Below are 18,634 nucleotides of genomic sequence, written 5' to 3' on the forward strand. Positions count from 1 at the left end.
TATTGGCAGTTCTCTCGTTCAATAACAGGTACACGTAAAGAGAAAATACTCCGGTTGAAATTTATAGAGGGTGTAGAACGAGCGGAGCAGGGGAAAAATGGCCCGTGACGCCGGTGACCGAGAGAAACGGGGAGAGAGGAACAGGGTAGCCGCGTGGGAAAGGGAGAGGATGCTTTTTCCAGGGCAAAGCCATTCGTGGTAATTAACACGGGCCGATAATATACGATTTTACTTGCGCGTCGTTACAACGCCACCGAGGTCGAAACCTTTGAGCTTTTGCAGCGCCACTCTATGTTCCCTTCTCTCTTCTCTCTTTCTTTCTCTGCCTATTGTTTTTATTTGTTTGTTTTCCTCTTTTTAGACAGCTGCGTTCCATTCGCCTAACAGACTAGCCGGTTAATTGTCGATAATTTGCGATGCGTGGAATCGACGAGCTCGATGCATTGGACAGATTAACGAACACATTGTTGCTCGTGACGCGTGTCCCTCGGATTTCGTTGAGAATTTTCCTGCCGATCATTGGTCTGATTGTGCTTTGCGCACCTTCAGAGATTCGATTCCGCGTTTTGTTCCCGCTCAAAGGCAACAATTACGAAGATTAATCAGGAGTCTTGTTCTGATGCTTATTGTCTCTGGGCTTTCCAATGAAATTAATTTCTCCGCTTTTCGAAACTGGTTGGAATACAAGCTGCAGGGAAACGCCGAAGATAATACAAGCTGGCTGGAACGGTTACAGCGGAACGCAATAAACCGTGTCAAGCAATCAAGCAAGCAACGTTGCGAAACAATAAATTCAACGGAGAAAGTTGGCCGGCCCGAGCTCGAAGCGAAAAAAAAGTTCGTATATTTGACAGGAGGAGGGCTGGAAAATTTCGGCAACTCCGGCCATATATCAACCCTAACAAAATTCCAAGTTGACGAGCCTTTTTTCCATATATTAACCGGCCAGACGAAATTGGCCATCGTGTTTTCTCATTTTCACAAGTTTCCTTCGCGTATGAAAGATGAAGTTCGCCGAGTTGCATCATTTACAAGTCGATAGTGCAAATTAATTAGCATCGCAATGGGCTGCAGCTTTTTGTGAACAGTTTGGTCCAGCAAACTGACACCAGAGAAGTGTCGTTTTATGAAAGTAGTTTATAAAGTAACAGTATACTAACGAACCATTGTTTTACCAAATACATGTGACTTTTTTTGGTGCCAATAAATGTTTACAGTTATAAACAATATCCATATAACTTGTATACAATTAATGTTAGCAATATTATATCAATATATAATATGTTAGCAATATATAATAAAGAGATCTCAGAATTCCATCAAATTACGTGAAATTCGAAATTCCCGGTAGTTTATCGAACGTGTTTAATATCTGTAAAACATCGCTAAAAATGGTATTCAATGTTCATGAAATGCTTGCAGACTGTCCAACGATGAGGATTCGGTTGGATCTATCGATTCTACCTTGAGAGAAATCACGAGCACGAGCTTTCGATTTCCGGATCGGACGTCTCGGCCGGTCGGATAAGGAACGACAAATGGACATCGTTTAACCCAGATAGATAAAAGGCAAGGTATGCGTGTCCGCGTTCGTTCGCAGTTACGTTTCACGAACGAAAGATTCGTGTACATAACGAGGGTGAGTTTTACGATCTAGTCCGGAGGGGTTGTAATTCAATTTAATGCCGGGATCGAAGACTGGTGGCCTTGGCTCGCTGAGATTTCGTCTGGGCGTCTTCAAATCACGGATATCGCGAGACCCTTTTCCGAAAGCCAGGTCTCTTTCTTACTCTCCGCCCCTTCTCTTCCCACCGACCGAGAAAACCTAACTAGCATGGGACTTTAGCAAGGATTTTATTGCTTAGTAGCGATCCGGTGATCACTGATTCCAGCGTAGCCCGAGTTTCTTCTTCGTTGAAACCATTTCAAGGGAACGAGCGTTTCACCTGTGAAATCTTCTAAGATTCCTCGGAAACTATTAAGTGGAACCCTTCGTTAGCCCCGCAGAGATCGCAATCTTACAAATTGCGTTCGAGATTGTGCTGTGTCCGAGAGATGCATTAGATCGAAGATCTGCTGTGTCAATTTTCCAATACAAACGATACGAATACACGAAAGATACAATTTCCTTAAAACTTTTCTTAATATTTCCACGCAATTGCGTTGATTCTTTATCTGATTTGGATCAGCCTTCTAATAACAATTATTCTTGTTGAAGTAACTACTTCAAGAAAAACTCTACATCTCTATTTATGTATATCCGTGACCTGGAGACTGCTATTACGCAGAAATATTCTAAATAAGGAAAAGTGCATATTATTGTACCCTTGAGTATACGTTATGTTTTGAGTTGCAAGAACTAGGAACAAAGGAAGTAAGAAACAGATTTCTACTTATGTTCCCTGTAGCTTCTAGCCACAGCTATAAGCTTAACTTTTTTGGTAATGTTCTTTTGTTACAAATATATGAACATGTTCCCTATCATTCCATTGTCTAGTAACATTAAGAGAGTAAGGACCTGAATCAGCATATACTTGTACTTATACATTACACATTATACTTATACCTTTAATTATTTCAATATACTTTTCTATTGCAAATTCATCCACTCGTTGTTCAATCAGTCAACCTCAACCTCAACAATTCTTATCGAAAATATTTATAAAAAGACTTACACGTATCTGTCGCATCAACCTTTTCGTTTCTAGAAGGAGAGTCTTAAATAAAATCAAAAACATCTGCGGAAGCGTAGTTACGGATGAATAAAGTTGCAAGATGAAACAAAGATCTACGGAAAACCAACGAGCACCACTCGACATCTTGTTAATGAAGCATCCCGTTACCAAAGTTTTCTCGTTGGATTAACGTCTGATACGTGCGAATCGGCAAATCGGGTGAACGAACGAACCAGCTGCCAGAGCAAAGCAAGAGCTCCACCGTATCAATATTTGTGCTTGCTATTCGCCGAGATACAACGGGACCAGCCGCTACGGCTGGCTTTTGGTTTGTCGAGGTGGTAGCACGTGGCAAACGCTCATTCTGAGCGGTTTTGCGCTCTTCAACGGACAGCGATCGCAATTCGTTTCTTTACGGTCTGTTCGGCAGCGTTGAACGATCGCTTCAGGCCTGAAAAGTCGCATCGATGACTGACACTGTCTTGCTGGTGCTCGCTGTCGCTTTCCTGTCGCCATGTCTGGTGCACAGTCTCGACGACAAGGACGATTTCACGGGCAGGAACGGGACCAAGCTGTTCGCAAGTTGCTCGCGGCGACCGAGGACTCTTATTTTTCCTCGTATCTCTCAGCTCTTGGTACGTAGAGAATACCACAGATTCCGCACGACGAGGCTAATGAGCCGTCTCCGCGGCCAATCGGGCATTCACTCGCGCGTCGCCTAAGTGTTCGCGATCGGTTTCCGCTTTTTCTTCCGGCGATCCAGGGGAATTCGAGCGATTCCAATGAACCCTCTGGTTTCCCTCGTTATACGCGTGCTTCGCTTTCGATCGGGTGTAATCGTGGGGAAAAATCGCGCAGGAACATCGTAATAATGTGGAAGCGCCAGCGACTTCCACTTGTCAAGGGCTAACGTTTAAAATTTGATAAAATCAAATCTGCTAGAGATGGCTGTTAGACAGAATTTATGGTAAGGATGACGGTCGAAATATCATTGTGATTAGGAGTACGTACGAATATACAAGAAATTAGTATGAAGATTACAGGCGAAGGACACGATAAATCACGTTTCCCATTTTTTACATACGTAATAATCCTATATTACTAGAATTGATTCTTAGTTGGTTTTGCAGGTGAACATGTATTTTCTCGGTACGATTTCATTTGTAAAAAAACTGCACGTCACGATATTATGAGAAAATATCAAAGATATTGGAATATTTCTTGGTTTTCTCGATAATTGTACCATTGGTTTCTGCCTTTGCCGACTCGTCAATTATTTTCAAAAGATCTTTGCGACTAGCAGATTGTTTCATTTTCAATTGTGACGTATTCAAGTTCCTTTGTTTAATCAGAAGGTGACATTAAAATGAAAAAAATTAATAAAAATGTATTTAACATATTTTCCTCCCGTGCGCGTCATACAGTTCACTAGAAAGGACTTCCCTCGAGACAGCAGAGTTTTATAAAAATATTCGTTTTTTAAGACAAGAACGTTGACGCATATAGAAGAAGTTTGCTTACGAGTAGATCGCGAATATTTATTCGAATTCATATTTTTATGAAGACAAAATCAAAAATTTCATATTTCATGTTTCTGACAAGAACGTCCTATCTTCTTGTTCATCTTTTCAAATTTCCGTTTTTGAAATCATTATAATTAGATTTTCACCTTAATACGTTTCAATGGCAAATTACTCTGTTACACGACTTTAAAGGGTCGCGGAACGGTCGGAGTTGTTCATTTTAAACCGACCAAACCAGTGTCCGTTAATGTCCAACCCAACAGCGAAATGTGTCTGTTCCCACATGTTCCTTCCCATATAGATTAATTTGGTAGATGTTGTCACAAGGCCGTGCATTAGGCAAATAACTCGCCCCGTATCAAATGGGAGACGGGATGCAGTTGTCACAATAGAGCACCGGGCAAAGGTTCCAGCAGGTGGAAAGCCTGAAAACGACCAGTCATTAATAGAGTTCAGTTGAAAAGCTTGGTACACGAACGAAGAAGCTTTGTCGACACCTACTGTCCGCGGATGCACTTTGATTATCATCCGTACGCTCAATTATTCCAAAAGAGAAACGCGAGAACGAGCATGGCTCTCATGTGAAACCGCTCGCCGTTTACGCCGCTTCTTGAATAATTCCTGGGCCATGCCACATGTCCGGGGCTCATCCAATTTTCCATCCAGCGTGTTTGGAAACGGTCGTCCTTCGGATTACAACCGCGCGGCTTGATAGGATGAACAGGATCGTGGCTGGGCATTGCACGGTGCCACAGTTGCTACGCTATGACCGCTGGATTTCCAACGAACAAGCTCTGGTCACTTCTGCGGTGCTTCGAATTAAGCCAACTTCAACTGAGTTTTCTCGAAAGTTTTCGAAACTGAAATTTGCTTGTCTAGGGAAGAATTATAAGGAATCGTGGGAATACTGAAAAAGTAGGGAATCCAGAAACATAGGGCTTATACGATCGATAAGAATAAAAGACGAGAAATAGGAAACGGCGAGGAATTGGGTATAGGAAGCAGAGAATAGAAAACGTTTGAAACTAGAGAGTGAAATATATTCATCTACTCTATTAGGTAGAGGGAATAGAAAGTCGAAAAGAGTAGCGAATAAAGAATAGAAAAAACATAAAACAGAAAATAGAGAATAGCGAGGAATACAAAAGAGAAACTTGAGGATAGGGGGCAGAGAATAGAAGATTGAGAGGAATAAGGAGTAAGGAACAGTCTGTTTCCGAATATCGCTTATTAACCTGTTAACAGGGTAAGTTGACGTAACACGTTACTGCGATAATAATTTTTACGTACGGTTTCATCTTTATTAGGGATAAATTACATCATATTTATATTTGCAAGGAATAAAACTGACCTAAATGAAATTTATTTGCCTTTCCTATTAATTTTTAATTTCGTAATTATGGAAAGTTTTGGTGAGACAACGACCCAGTTAACAGGATAATATAGGAAATTAGAAAGAGTCAGAAAATGAGGAATAAGGAATGGAAAAGAAGAGCGAATAAAGAATAAACAATTGAAAGGGATAAATAGAAGATCATGAATTTTGTTACATGTGAAAATAATTTTTCGATTAATATCAATACATGTCTTATCGTGGAATTGGTCTCGAAACGGGTTGGCGTTGAAACAGTGGTCGAACGAGATTCAAAAATCCATTCTCTCTATTAAAATAACAAATTATTAGGGTGGTCGGTAAGTAATAATCGGTTGCAGAAGAGCGTCCGGTAAAGTGTATAACGTATTTCGATTCTCATCTTCCCATCCGATATCACGGTACACATTCCACCTGACCTTTCAGGGCTCATCCAATTTCTGCGCCAGGTGGATACCTCTATCCCATATCGGGCACACACGTCTGCTATCATGGTTGCGTGGCACAGCCATCTCGTACATGTGCATACATATTCATGCGGAGGCGGATAAAGGGAGGGCGGCATCATGGGCCGCGGCCGGTGTATGAATTTTCGATAAAACCGCGAATTTCCACGGAGAATCGTTTCGGGCCGCGCGTCTGGGGAAGACAGTTTAACGAGATTCGCAGGGGTTCGCGCGGGGAAGGGCCAGCGGCGTTTTTGCATCAAACCGGCCGGCCCGCTGCCAATCGAGATCGATACACTTCAAAGACCACCGATACGCCCCGCTTTGCTTCTGGCTACTCGTATTAATTGCGTTACATCCGCGAAGAAACCGGAGTTGCTTCGTTTATCCAAGAATTTAGTACTCTTTGTTATACTCCACCCTCAACTACCCTTTCGCAAACCGTCAAAATTCCACAATGAAGTATATATATATATATATATATATATATACTCTGCTACTGTGTACTTTATATATATATATATATATATATATATATATATATATATGTCGGGTTTACATTGCAATTAGGATTAGGGGCGTGAAACGAATCGTCGTTTGGTTTACGCATTGTCGATAAGCAATAGAGAAGACATTGACTAGTGCAGATACGATTATTATAGGATTGGACAAGGAACCGTGGTAATTCGATACTCGAGAAACTAATGACAATGATCCTAGGCTCAATAACGAATCCGCGGTCGACGGGATGGTGGATGAACATGCTCACAAAATCTAAGTCGGACTCTTTGTTAAAACGTGGAATATCCACCGAGCGTGCAGACGTTACGTAACTCGCTAATACGACCTCACCAGAGAATGACTTTCCTTCGCGATTATGCTGCAGAGGAAAACTATGATGGGGTGTGTCTAAGGACACGAGATTCTTGGATTCGTCGAGGATAGCCTTCGTTTAGAAGGTGAGGGAAATTGGCGTTGCTGCTAATTGGTCAATCTCCATATCGGTGGTTAGAAAAAGATGCTAGCCGCCCTCGAGGGAAAGTTGCTAGTGGGAGACGCCGTTCGTTGAAAGAAATAGATCTCCCCTATCTTCCCGTAGTTGGGACAAAGACTGTTTATCTGTTCGAAGGACTTTAGGTAACTAGATATTAGTGTTTATAACGGCCCTCGGGCTAGCTGATCACGTACTGTGGAGAGACATCGACATCTGGCAATCATCTTTCTCGAAGAATAGGAACTGCGTGTGGCCACGGGACAGAGACCGTTGGAATGTTTACTGTCATGTGTCGCCAGAGATATTTCTTTTAAGGAGAGCTATAGAATTACTTCATACCTTTGTTAGGCAAAACGTTCATCCCTTGACCGCGGGCACGTTGGCGACCGACTGTCGCCTCGAGCCCAAGCTCACTATCACAAATCTCGGACAATTACAATTAGGTTGAATAACTACAATTGTTTAATTACAGCTATAGTAGGCTCTAGGTTACAATGTTGCGGGATTATCCAGCATTCCAGAGGCTCCGGTGTTCTTTCCTCTCCGACATATATATATATATATATATATATATATATATATATATATATATATATATATATATGTAATATAATATATAATGTTATAATATAACATAATGTTATATGTAATATAACATATATGTTACATATATATATTACATATAACATTATGTTATATTATACATGTATATTATACAGTTATATATATATATATATATATAACATTTATTGCCCAAGAAAATATATATTACATATTTTCTCAATAAACAAGGAATGTCTATTGGAAAGTGGCTTTGGGAAAAGTACCGTTACGCGACGGTACGACGTATCCATACAATATTTTCTGTCGGATTTACATTTTTAACATTACAGTTTATAATTGAATTTAAGCCGCTCAAAAGCGGTGCTCTTATACGATATTATCTTTTCTTTCTTCTTCTATCCTGAAAATTTGGTCATAATACAGGACAGATCGGTAAGAAAGAAAGGTACACAGTAGCAGAGTCAGTCAATGTCTAATGGCCAGCAAATTAGAAGTCCTAGGAGTTGCCAAGTCTAGAGATTATTCGCTATCGTGAACTTTTACCGTTACTTCCTACTTTCCCAGAAATACACAATTATGCTAAGCAAACCAAACATACCTGCAACCGTACCTCCTCAACGCGAAATATAAACAGCGAAACACTAGTCGCCATCGTCAGATAGAGTCAGACGACGTATCGCAAATAGATCATATGGCATTTACGTTATTTGTCAAAGTAATATATATATATAGATTATCAAATTCTCTTCGTTGTTTCGTGACATCCACAGGACATACAAAGCTTCGCTTATCTAATTGACAGAAATGGTCGTTTGCAAACTGTGGTACACGCGTGTATGCGAGGGACGCGAGTCGCTAAATTCGAGAAGTCGGAATTACTATTAGCGAACGGTACGTTTATAGCTATTTCTACGGAAGCAGACGAGAGATACGTGGAATAACAGTTGGACGTTCCGTTTCTAGCGCTGGACACTGCTGGGTTTTAACCCGATCTCGTCTGAGTTCATCCAATTTCCTCTTCAGGCTGCTTGCCTCATGAATAACCGCTATAAGAACGGGTTTTCTGATCAGATTGTCGGCATCTACGTGGTCACCTCGTATCGATAGGTTTCATGGGAACGTTTTCGAGAAAAGCTTCAGAAAATCTCACGAAACGCGCATTTCGTGACACGAAAATACGGTCAGAGAACTTTACTCTTCGTTCGTTCGCATCGTTTAACTCGTCGAGAAATGTTGCGCCACTTATTTTAAAGTCTCTTTTAAAATTCTCGGACGACAGCTGATCTTTGGTCTGGGCTCACCTCTGCAACTGGACCGCGAGAGCGTGATCGTCGGTCTCTTTTCGAAGATTGTGTACGAGATGCCTTCCAACGCGTCAGACTTCACCATTCCAGGAGTCTATTACTCTCGAACGCAGAAGAGCAGGTGGAGCATTTACAAGGTGCTGGAAAAGGTGGCTGATCTATACGGATTCGGCGGCAAAGCGTGTCTATTGAAGGCTATTTGTGAAGCTGCGTCTGCTCCTTTCGACGGGACTCATGGTTTACTGGGACAGCTGTTGCACGTGTTCTTCAAGTGAGTAATCTTCAGTCTCTTATTTTATGTTATCGAGTTACGACGAAGTGTCAAAATACGACAATCAGAGTCCAAGTCTGACTTCAACTTTGATATATTACTATCCGAAGAACTCGCACTTTTCGTCTCTCCTATTCTAACCCACATCCGCGTCTACGAATCCATCACATTTAAACGATACATTTGTACAACAAAACGATACAGATAGCCACCAAAGGAATATTCTATCGGAAGATTACAAATAAAACTTTAACTCAATCAACGTGTCTCACGTTCTAAGCCACTCGAATGCAGTGACATACCATCGTTCTTTGTTAGATATGATATTAAAAACACAACTAAACGAAGAGAATCATAAGCTAGAGGATCGCAGGTAAAATCCAATTGCCTAAGTCACATCGAAGCTTACGAGACCAATCCGGGTCTCTTAACGGAACACAATACGACAGACTAAAAGTCTCGATCGTGTCGTAAAGCAACAAACGTTGGGGCAACGCGATAAAATCCCCGACCCGGTGGCACTAAAATCGAAGTTACGATGACGTAGTAGTTAACCGGTGAATTAGCACAGTAGCGTGGTGCGAGTAGCGAGGGATTAAGCGGTTGGTCCGCATAACGTGGCGCCAATTAACGCTAGGGAAGCTGCGAAATAACTTCGGGGCTTCTCCTGCGTATCCGGTCGCGTTATCGATCCCGGGTACCACCCTCTGCCACTCACCCTCTTTCTCTTTCCTCCCTCTTTCTCTCCCTTCTTTTTTTCTTCTCTTTCTGGCCCCCCGAATTCTTTTCCAGGCCGTTTCTCCCGGGCCTGGATCTCTCGCGGCGACGATTGTAATTTTTCACGGGGAACTCGAACGCGAACACGTTGGAATTCCAGGCCTTCTAGCACCGACGAACGGTACGACGAGTACGGGGATCGGGAGTACCGAGCGGCCGAACGTTTGGGCGAGCAGATGTCGACGGAAAACTGCCACGCCCTTTATCCCGAATGCCGCAGAAGTGTGCTCGACGTATTTTCCACGGTGATCACGTGAACTCTCTACACCGCTGGATCCCTGTGAAGAAGCCGCACGTGGACAGGGATGCGATGGAAATTGCGCTTGTTAACCGAGTTCCAGTGAATCCTCGTTCGTACGATTTTGTTTCCTTTCTCGAGACCAGTTTCGAGGAAATTTGTAACCCTCCGCGGAAGGAATTAATGGCTATTTATTATAGTAAATTGGAATTGTAAACTCGGCTTAAGCTGTTGCATTTTCTTTTCAGCAGAAAGGGTTAATTCACTACGAAACGAGGCTAATAAAATATTTACTCTTGTACATAGTTTTTATCAGAGTATTGCAAATTACCCTCCCAGAAGCCGCATTAATCAGCTGTATTTTATCAAACTTTCAGTCATTTTGCCCAAGAATGTGCCAGCTAATAATGTTAAGTAAGTCGACAAACTAAAAAATGGAAATTATAGACGTTGATTTTATAATTTTAAGTTACATGATACAATCAGATTCAAATATACGTAACTTGTAAAATTTCACTGAAATAATATCAATCCACTTGTGCAAGAGTATCCTGAATACGCATGATTACTATTAATTTTTCAGAAATCAAACAACCAACTGCCACAGAATAGATAAGTCGGCGATTGTGTGGCTCTAAATGTGTGAGAAAAAAGAACTGTACATCGACGCTTGTAATTTATCAAGAAAATGTATTCTAGACAACTCAGGAGGAGCGAGTACATCGAAGAGAAGCAATTCATCGAGGCGAGTTGGATGCCTCGTGGGCCAGTTCAACGCTCGATTATCCCCAAACGATGCCTAAAACTCATCTCTTCGAGGCGAGCGCCGTTTCTCAAGGTGTCGAGGCCACCGTGAAAGCATTTCTTAACTGTGTGTCGGCTGTTCCGCGAGCATTCCAGCGCGCGGGCCGCTTCTCAGCCGCCCCCGAGTTTCATTTCCCTAAAAGTACCCGCAGCAATCGTCGAGTTTCGCCTTGGCATGGCAGTTGGTCGGAATTCGAAATTAAAGAATCTTCGTCGTTCCCGGCATCGCGCTCCGCTTCAAATAAATCGGCCACCTCTGACTTCCGATTAGAATTCCTGGATAACGTCGAAAGTTCGAATCCCCGTCCCCGGAAAAATAAAAAACGAACCTCGTTTTGTCGATACTCTTTCAACGCGTGCACTGGATCGACTCGTTATAAATGTCGCGATAATTTTAACTCGGAAACAGCTAAAAGGGAACATCTTTCATTCCACTAATTAGAAAGTATAGAAAATGTATGAAGAATAGGTGTGAAGGACACGATAAGTCGCATCTTCTATTTTTCTTATCTTACAAAACTCAGTTCTAAGACGTTTCCATTTGTCTTTGTGGCTAAATACGTGTTCCCCGCTATTTTTGTAATTTTTCAAATCTCTCGAAACTTTCTCAACGTATGTAACCCTGTTGGAGAAGGAACGTAGCGGAGTAGCAAGAGCGCGCTGTTTTCGAAATATTTAAAGATGGACTACTTCGTTTCGATATTTCCATCGCACGAATATGTCCTTAAAATTCAAAGGGTATTTTCCGAAAGTATAACAAAATTAAGCGTGTTCCGCGAGCCCTTCCCTTAGTCATTCACGTAACACCATTGCATCTTCCTACAGTTCATACTTAAAATTTCACGCTTTGAAAATGGATTTCCCCGGATGACTTTTTTGCCAATCCCATTAGACCTCTTTGTAATGTAAAAAGTTGGATTACTTTCGGCTTTCGAAAGGATATGTCGTGTCCGAGTTGGAATTGAAAATTCCGAGCGATTTATGCGGTCGTTTACGGCCGTGAATTAAGGGGCAAATGGACAATCTAGGCGTGCGTGATGTTCCGCCTCAAGAGATCCTTATCGGCTCCTATCGACTCGTTGGTGGATGGAAAAGTCGATGGAAAGAAGAGAAGAATTCTGTCGGCAGTGGACGTCGGTGAACCGGTTGCAAAACGATAATAGACGGTGTTAAAGTACTTTAAAAAGCATAGTCCATTATCGTGCAGGTTCGAGCCAAGTACGCGTAACGCTTAAAAGCTGGAAGAAAAGTGTGTCGGAGAGAAACGAAGAGCGTAGGTCGAACAGAGTTGGTCGTCTACGTAGTATATATGTATGTATGTATGTATAATATGGCAGGGAGGAAATAAAAACAGGAAGAAGACTGTAGCCTTGGAAGAGAGGAGCGTTTGCCCTCGGGATACCAGAGTCGAACGCCTTCAACATTTTCCCGTGGATTTATTTTATCGATCCCTTTTCGTCGAATGGGTGTTGCTTCGGTATTAATTCGTTGATATTTATTTCGGGGGCCTGAGGATTTCACAGAGAAAGAAGAAAGAAATTGGTCGAGAAAGCTTCTAGACTTGCACGTAACTTTAGTAGAATTCCAAGTAATGTTTCTGCATTGGAATTCGCGTGTTCAAACGCTTGGATAACTGATGGCCACGTCGGCGATGAAATATATTACAAAAAATAGAACAAGGATGGTCTTGTAATCTAACGCTTGATATCGCTTCCTGTAAAGGCAGAGAATGCTTTCTCCATGATATTTTTTGCGCTTCTTCGTTCGAAACTCGAAAACTTTCAATTAGCTCGCGTTCGAATCGCCCTTGAAACCACCATCTTTGCCCTGCTTTGCGCGAACAAGTTCCCACTCGATACCAAGTTACAACAACAGAAGAACCATTCAATATTTATTCAGTTCCAGTAGGTGTGAAGATCAGGTCTTGCGTCTTTGTTACAGTCCCCCGACACCGAGTCAATCAATTTGCTTTCTCGTTAATAGATAAATCCAATTGCGGTAGAGTAACCTGTTATTCAAAGGAAGTCATCTATTCATCGTTTGCAGCGCCATTTTATCACACATTTGTAAGGATCCAGCGCATGATTAATCGAGGAGCTAATAACAAGGACAATCCTGGTCAATTTTTCATTTCTAGACAACAACGTAATTTAGTAATCGGAACGGACATCTAGAACACACGATGGAATTAGTATTATGAAAATTGATTCATGTTCTAATTTATCGTCGAACAGTCTAGAAACATAACCTTATTCTGATTTCATAACTTGATAATTTAATTAACTAGAGTTCCTCTACCAGTTCTCCCAATATATGTAGCTACAGCTTACGATAAACGTGTAATTGTATAAATATTTTGTTAAAAAGATCAAGATGTATCGAATAGAAATTAAAAATGCCATATTGTTCCTCTGTATTTCACGTGGCTGGAAAACGATAAATGTGGACACGGTTGGTGTTTGTTACGGATCCTACAATTCTTTCCACGAATTAGGTCGTTGAATTGATAGACGACGAGAAACAATTGAAAATCAGTCGAAATTTCGACAGGCGACTTTCTCCATTACTATTCCGATCTGGTTCGAAGCCACGATAGTGCGAACGATTCCACGAAACGTGCTTCTTCTGTAGTATTTTCATTCCAGCTCTTCGGTACAACGGTGGAATGTAACGACGGAAGAGCGAAAGAGCAAAGAAGGAAAAAACGGTTAAGCCTTCGCGGAGGACGTTTTCGATTCTCCGTCAGGCAGCGAGATATCTCTCTGCTTCGTGCAAAGATACGCTCCCCTTCTTCTTTTCTCGATTCCTTTTATTATTCCAGTCAAATCTAATTCGTAGATCACGCGGAATGAGAAGGAACGTGCTTCTCAGTAGGTGATGGCACCTTTGCTCGGATAACCCGCGCTATTTTATCGGTCCAGCCATTATAAATTTTCGTCCCGTTGAAATCTGTTTTGCCAGACGTTCGTTCCTGCCTTTCGTAGGCTGAATTTTATGTCTGGGGCCGTAGTAATTTATCTTGCGAACTTTCAGACTGTCTCGAGACATCGTTATTTAGGATCAAGGGAATATGCTATAGATCCTCACTTTCTTTTCCACTATGCTTATTTCTTCGTGATAAAGAATGTTTAACAAACACCACGCTATAGGTATTTTTCGATCGAACGAAACGGACTTTCAGGTAGCAAGCTATCGTAATTTGCAGGACCGTGAACGAATCTCGTCCGTAGAGCGCAGCATAATCGGATCATGTCGCAATGTGTTCTAGAATCCAAGAACCTTCGAAAATGTCTGCTCGCTTGCCTCAAATTACCGTCCTGGGAGAATTCCGGTTTTCCATGCCGGTATTTGCATTTTTTGCAAGCAGAGAAAACCGCGGAACGAACGTCTCTTTTCTTATCTCTTTTTCTAGATCTTGTCCTTTATTTTCTTTCACAAAATTAAAATTAACAAAGAACGATCGCGGTGTGTAGTACATAGCTAGGAAACCAGCAATTCCTTCGCATCCCTGTGGAACAGATGTAATTGAAAGGGACGAGCAAACAAGCTCGCCACCATGAAATGAAGACAAATGCCGTCGTTTTTACCATTTTCCCTGACATCGACGTATTATTTCCGTCATAAGCTATCGCTTTTATTGCCCCCGGTCGTTACGGTTCTTTACGAGCCACGTGACGGTAAAATAAGGCGTCGAAGCCAGAACGAATTTGCAGTGCTGGGAAAAGAGGCTCGCAAGATGCGTGCTTTTCAAAAAAACGCGACGATTGCCAGAGGTTTTACGCTATCGATTTTGCTGGAAATGAACCTTTCCTAAAAAAATCCTGGTACTTCTCTTTCTTTTCCTTTGCTTTTCTATCTCTGTCTCCCGTCGCGCCTGCCGTCATTGTTTATTTCCGTCTCTGTGCCTTTCTTTTTTCCCTCTTCATTTTTGTTTCCACTCGCGGCCTGACACCAATTGCACGCGTCGTTTGAAACGGTCACGCTCGATTCCACGGAAATACGAAAGGCAAATTGAAATTCGCCCAGCAACCCTGCCGCGTTTAATTTCATCGGGGCTGCTCCTAGTTGATCGAAATATCGTTATTCTCTGTTAAACGAACGATGAGAGCGATTCGTTTCACCCTTTCTCCGACGTTACATCGCGTTCCTTGCACTTCCTCTCGCTGTTTTGCCTGCAAGGAAATTTTCTATCTGCGATAATAATGAAGAAATCGAGGTGGCAAATAAAGTGTACTATTATCTACAAGCATTTCAACACCTGGGACGTCTTGCGCAATAGAACTGGTATTATTAGTTTTTAAATATTTGTTATTATTAGTATAATTAGCCAAATTTTAAATGTTATAGGTTACGAATTGCTAGCTGTAAATATCGTTGCGTGACAGTAACGAGTTTGGTAAGAGACAAATAAGTTTTACGGGTAAATTTGACAAATTGCAAGCTGTTCGATTAATTCATTTGTTAAGAGACGTCACGATAGAGAAACAGCAAGACAGAATGTAGTCATTATTTGTTTATTTAATTTTTAATCGTGAATTGCACTTAGAAGGATATCCTTACTAAAGTAGATTCCTAAAGAAAATAATTCCTTAATTGCTAACACGGAATTCGCTTAGAAGGTAAATGAACAAACATTGCGTGGCGATAGTCGAATAGGAAATCGAAGGAGCGAGGATAAAATAGAATACTAGCTTGAGGAACGAACATTGGTCTCTTGTCGTTTTTCTTGCGCCGGGAACGTGTGTTATGTTATACTTTTGACTTGCTTCCACGAAATACATTTTGTGCAAAAGACTGGCTGCGAATGTCCAAGGAACGGAAGCTTGCGTTTCTCCTCGTATTTCCCGTTTTTCCGTAGTGCTGGAAAACGAGCAGTAGAGAAGTGGAAAGGGGAAAGACAACAGTAAACAATGAGCTACCGGCAACAATTTTATTCATTTTTATACTCATAGAGGAGCAACCAGAGTTATAACGTTATAATATTAAAAACAGATGTATATATTCTAATTTAATATGATATGTGGCAAAAGTGTTACGAAAACCTGTCGATTTTCCCTCGGTTTACGATATTTCACGTCTTTCAAATGTTATATTTTTATAACAAGCGTGGAAATAGCAAACGATGAAAAAGATTGGATGCATAATTTGACAGGAAAGAATCTGGTTTGAGGCAAAGGGGTGGCAGAGGTTCGGATCGCGTATCCTGCGATGAGATTTTAATTCAACTTTGGTCGTTAATCGTGCCACGTTGGAAACGGAATTAATTAAAGCTGCTTAACGGCCAGGGCCGGGCAATTATTGGATTTACAACGCTATCGCTGGCAGGGGTTAAGCTGATATGCCGATGAATCGCGCGTCGGTTTTCCAAGCAGCCGGTTGAATACTCTGATGAAACGCGTTTGTGTTGGTTAGCCCTTTACGATTCGACGCGATCGTCGACGCTTGAAACGATTCAGAGAAATTTTGTTCGTTTCCTCCCACACGGCTAGTTGCATCGGCGAACGAACGTTGTTAGTCGAAGGGACGTGTTTAAACGAAAATACAATTTTCTCACGCAAAGAAAATTTCGAAATATTCAAACGCGATTTTATTGGCGACTGATATTCTAGTCGAATTTTCATTTTGTCGTGAATCCTTATCGACGTGGTCGCCAATTTCGGCAAGCGTAATTTCGTGTTTTTGAAACAAGCATCGACGTCGTTCAATTTTCCAAAAACTGACCAATAATTCGCCCGTGGCGACATTCGAGGCAATTTTTTTCCGAGCCATAATTACGTATCGCGAACGTTCGTTGAACGCAAACAGTGGCCCACCTGTCCTCCATAGCAAATTCCAGTGTTCATTATCGCGTTGCCATAAACTCGTCGTCGCATGGCCGAGCGGTAGTCCCATTCGCCGTTAGTTCGTTCACCAGTGATTCAAAACTACTGATTTCAGTGCTTCTGCAAGTGTTTTCGAATTAACATGTTCCGTTTATTTCTGTTCCAAACTGCGATAATATGTTTCTTTATCTGGAGAAGCGAAAGTATCCTTCTCTTTCCTGCGAGGTCATTGTTCCAGGTAACTTTACGTATTTTTGTCTGCGTGTGGCAAGGATATGTGTTGTGTGTGTAATTGAAAATCCAGAGAGTTCTCAGTGAATCACTGAGTGATTGAAAATCGTTTGAGTTGCATGATCACTGTATAGTTATCCATCTTTTACGATTAGCATAGTCAACAAATGATTTATCTATCATGTATAATAGCTTTCCATATATATAATTGAATATAAAACTCAGTAAAAGTCGTCTAGCTTTAGAAAGCCGATACCAGCGATATCAGCGAGTACTGAACTGAAAATAACAGATTGCGTTACCTAGCAACTGTTATTTCCTTGAAATGAATTTCACTTGAAAATTGGAGATATAGTTCAAGTGAAGTGATATCACAGAATTACATTAGCAAAGTCCTTCGAATTGCAAGTGATTTGACTAATGAAGACAAGTGTAGAAACTTGAAAGGATATACATATCAACGTAAGTGAAGTAACAGGTTCTGAGCGAATGTCGATGGGTCGGGAGTTGCTTATGTTGTACTTGCTGTCATCTGTCGTTGATATACTCGATGAATTACCAATAGATTTCTACATATACATAGAAAATATGACTGAATACGAAGTTTAAAGAAAAGTTGATTAAGTGAACGGTACGTACTTACGTTTAAGTCGTTTGGGTTCCAGTAACTCGACGAGTCTAAACGAGGTTTTATAGCGGTACGTTTCTCCGGGTAGACACTTTGCTTCTGTTTGCCAATCCTACTTAGACAGCCCGCGAAATTTATTAAACCCCAGAATAATTTACTTAAATCCCAGGATAATGAGTACTCTTTCGCGAGTTTCCCCCTAATTAGTTTACGCCTTTGTTTGCATTGAAATCTTAATGTTTTCCGAGTAAGATGGATTCTTCGCTTGTCGATGAGAGGACTAACGTGGAAACTCACGGTGACTCGTCCTTAATACGAGGTTTTTACGGGAAGTTTGAATAAGAAATCTCTCGAAAAAATAGCTCAAAGGCGTATTTGTAGTTTTACAGTTGAAATTGTACCGGACTACTTTTAAAAACGAACGAATTGAAAGTCAGGCGGCAGACACCGAGACAAATCTCGAAGTCAAATATCGTTTTTTAATTGTACAACACAGCCATTTCGTATTTGATAAAATGCTATTGTTAAATGTTCGGTATAGTTTTCTTTCCTTTATATAATTTATATAATTCCATTTTTATTTGCTCGTATCCCTCTTTGATGATCATCTTGACAGGTTTACGATTGATTGATTATAGTATATTATTTCATTGATTATTTGACAGATGATTAGTTTCTTGAAAATATTTCGAAGGACGAATTTATTAGTCCAGATAAAGGAAATTCTTCTTTTAATTTTTCTGACAAAAAATAGTATACGTATACAGTCTCGCTCCTAAGTATTGATGTATCTACTGCACGCATATAAAACGTTATAATCGAGGGAATAAATAAAACATTTCCTCATTCTTAGGAAAGTAGCCTTTCTGGATGCTTTCTTTTCAGAGGACGCACTTCTTATGGAAAGCGTACTTGACGGTTGCATCGGCGAATTGACGAAGAATCGAGCAAGATTTATCTACTTCGAAATTGGAATCTGACGCGT

At 41.1% G+C, this 18,634-nt stretch overlaps 1 protein-coding gene across 1 annotated transcript; it reads left to right on the plus strand.

The window, feature by feature from the left end:
- Window positions 1-3,119: 3,119 nt before the first annotated feature.
- LOC138183494 (uncharacterized) lies at window positions 3,120-10,278 on the plus strand. The gene is made up of 3 exons (XM_069120440.1): window positions 3,120-3,310; window positions 8,854-9,149; window positions 10,027-10,278. The coding sequence occupies exons 1-3, from the start codon at window positions 3,143-3,145 to the stop codon at window positions 10,181-10,183; spliced, it is 621 nt and encodes a 206-aa protein (XP_068976541.1). The 5' UTR covers window positions 3,120-3,142; the 3' UTR covers window positions 10,184-10,278.
- Window positions 10,279-18,634: the final 8,356 nt, after the last annotated feature.

This window comes from Bombus flavifrons, chromosome 9 (genome assembly GCF_040668555.2).
Source record: "Bombus flavifrons isolate JBK064 chromosome 9, iyBomFlav1_principal, whole genome shotgun sequence".
Lineage (NCBI taxonomy): Eukaryota > Metazoa > Arthropoda > Insecta > Hymenoptera > Apidae > Bombus > Bombus flavifrons.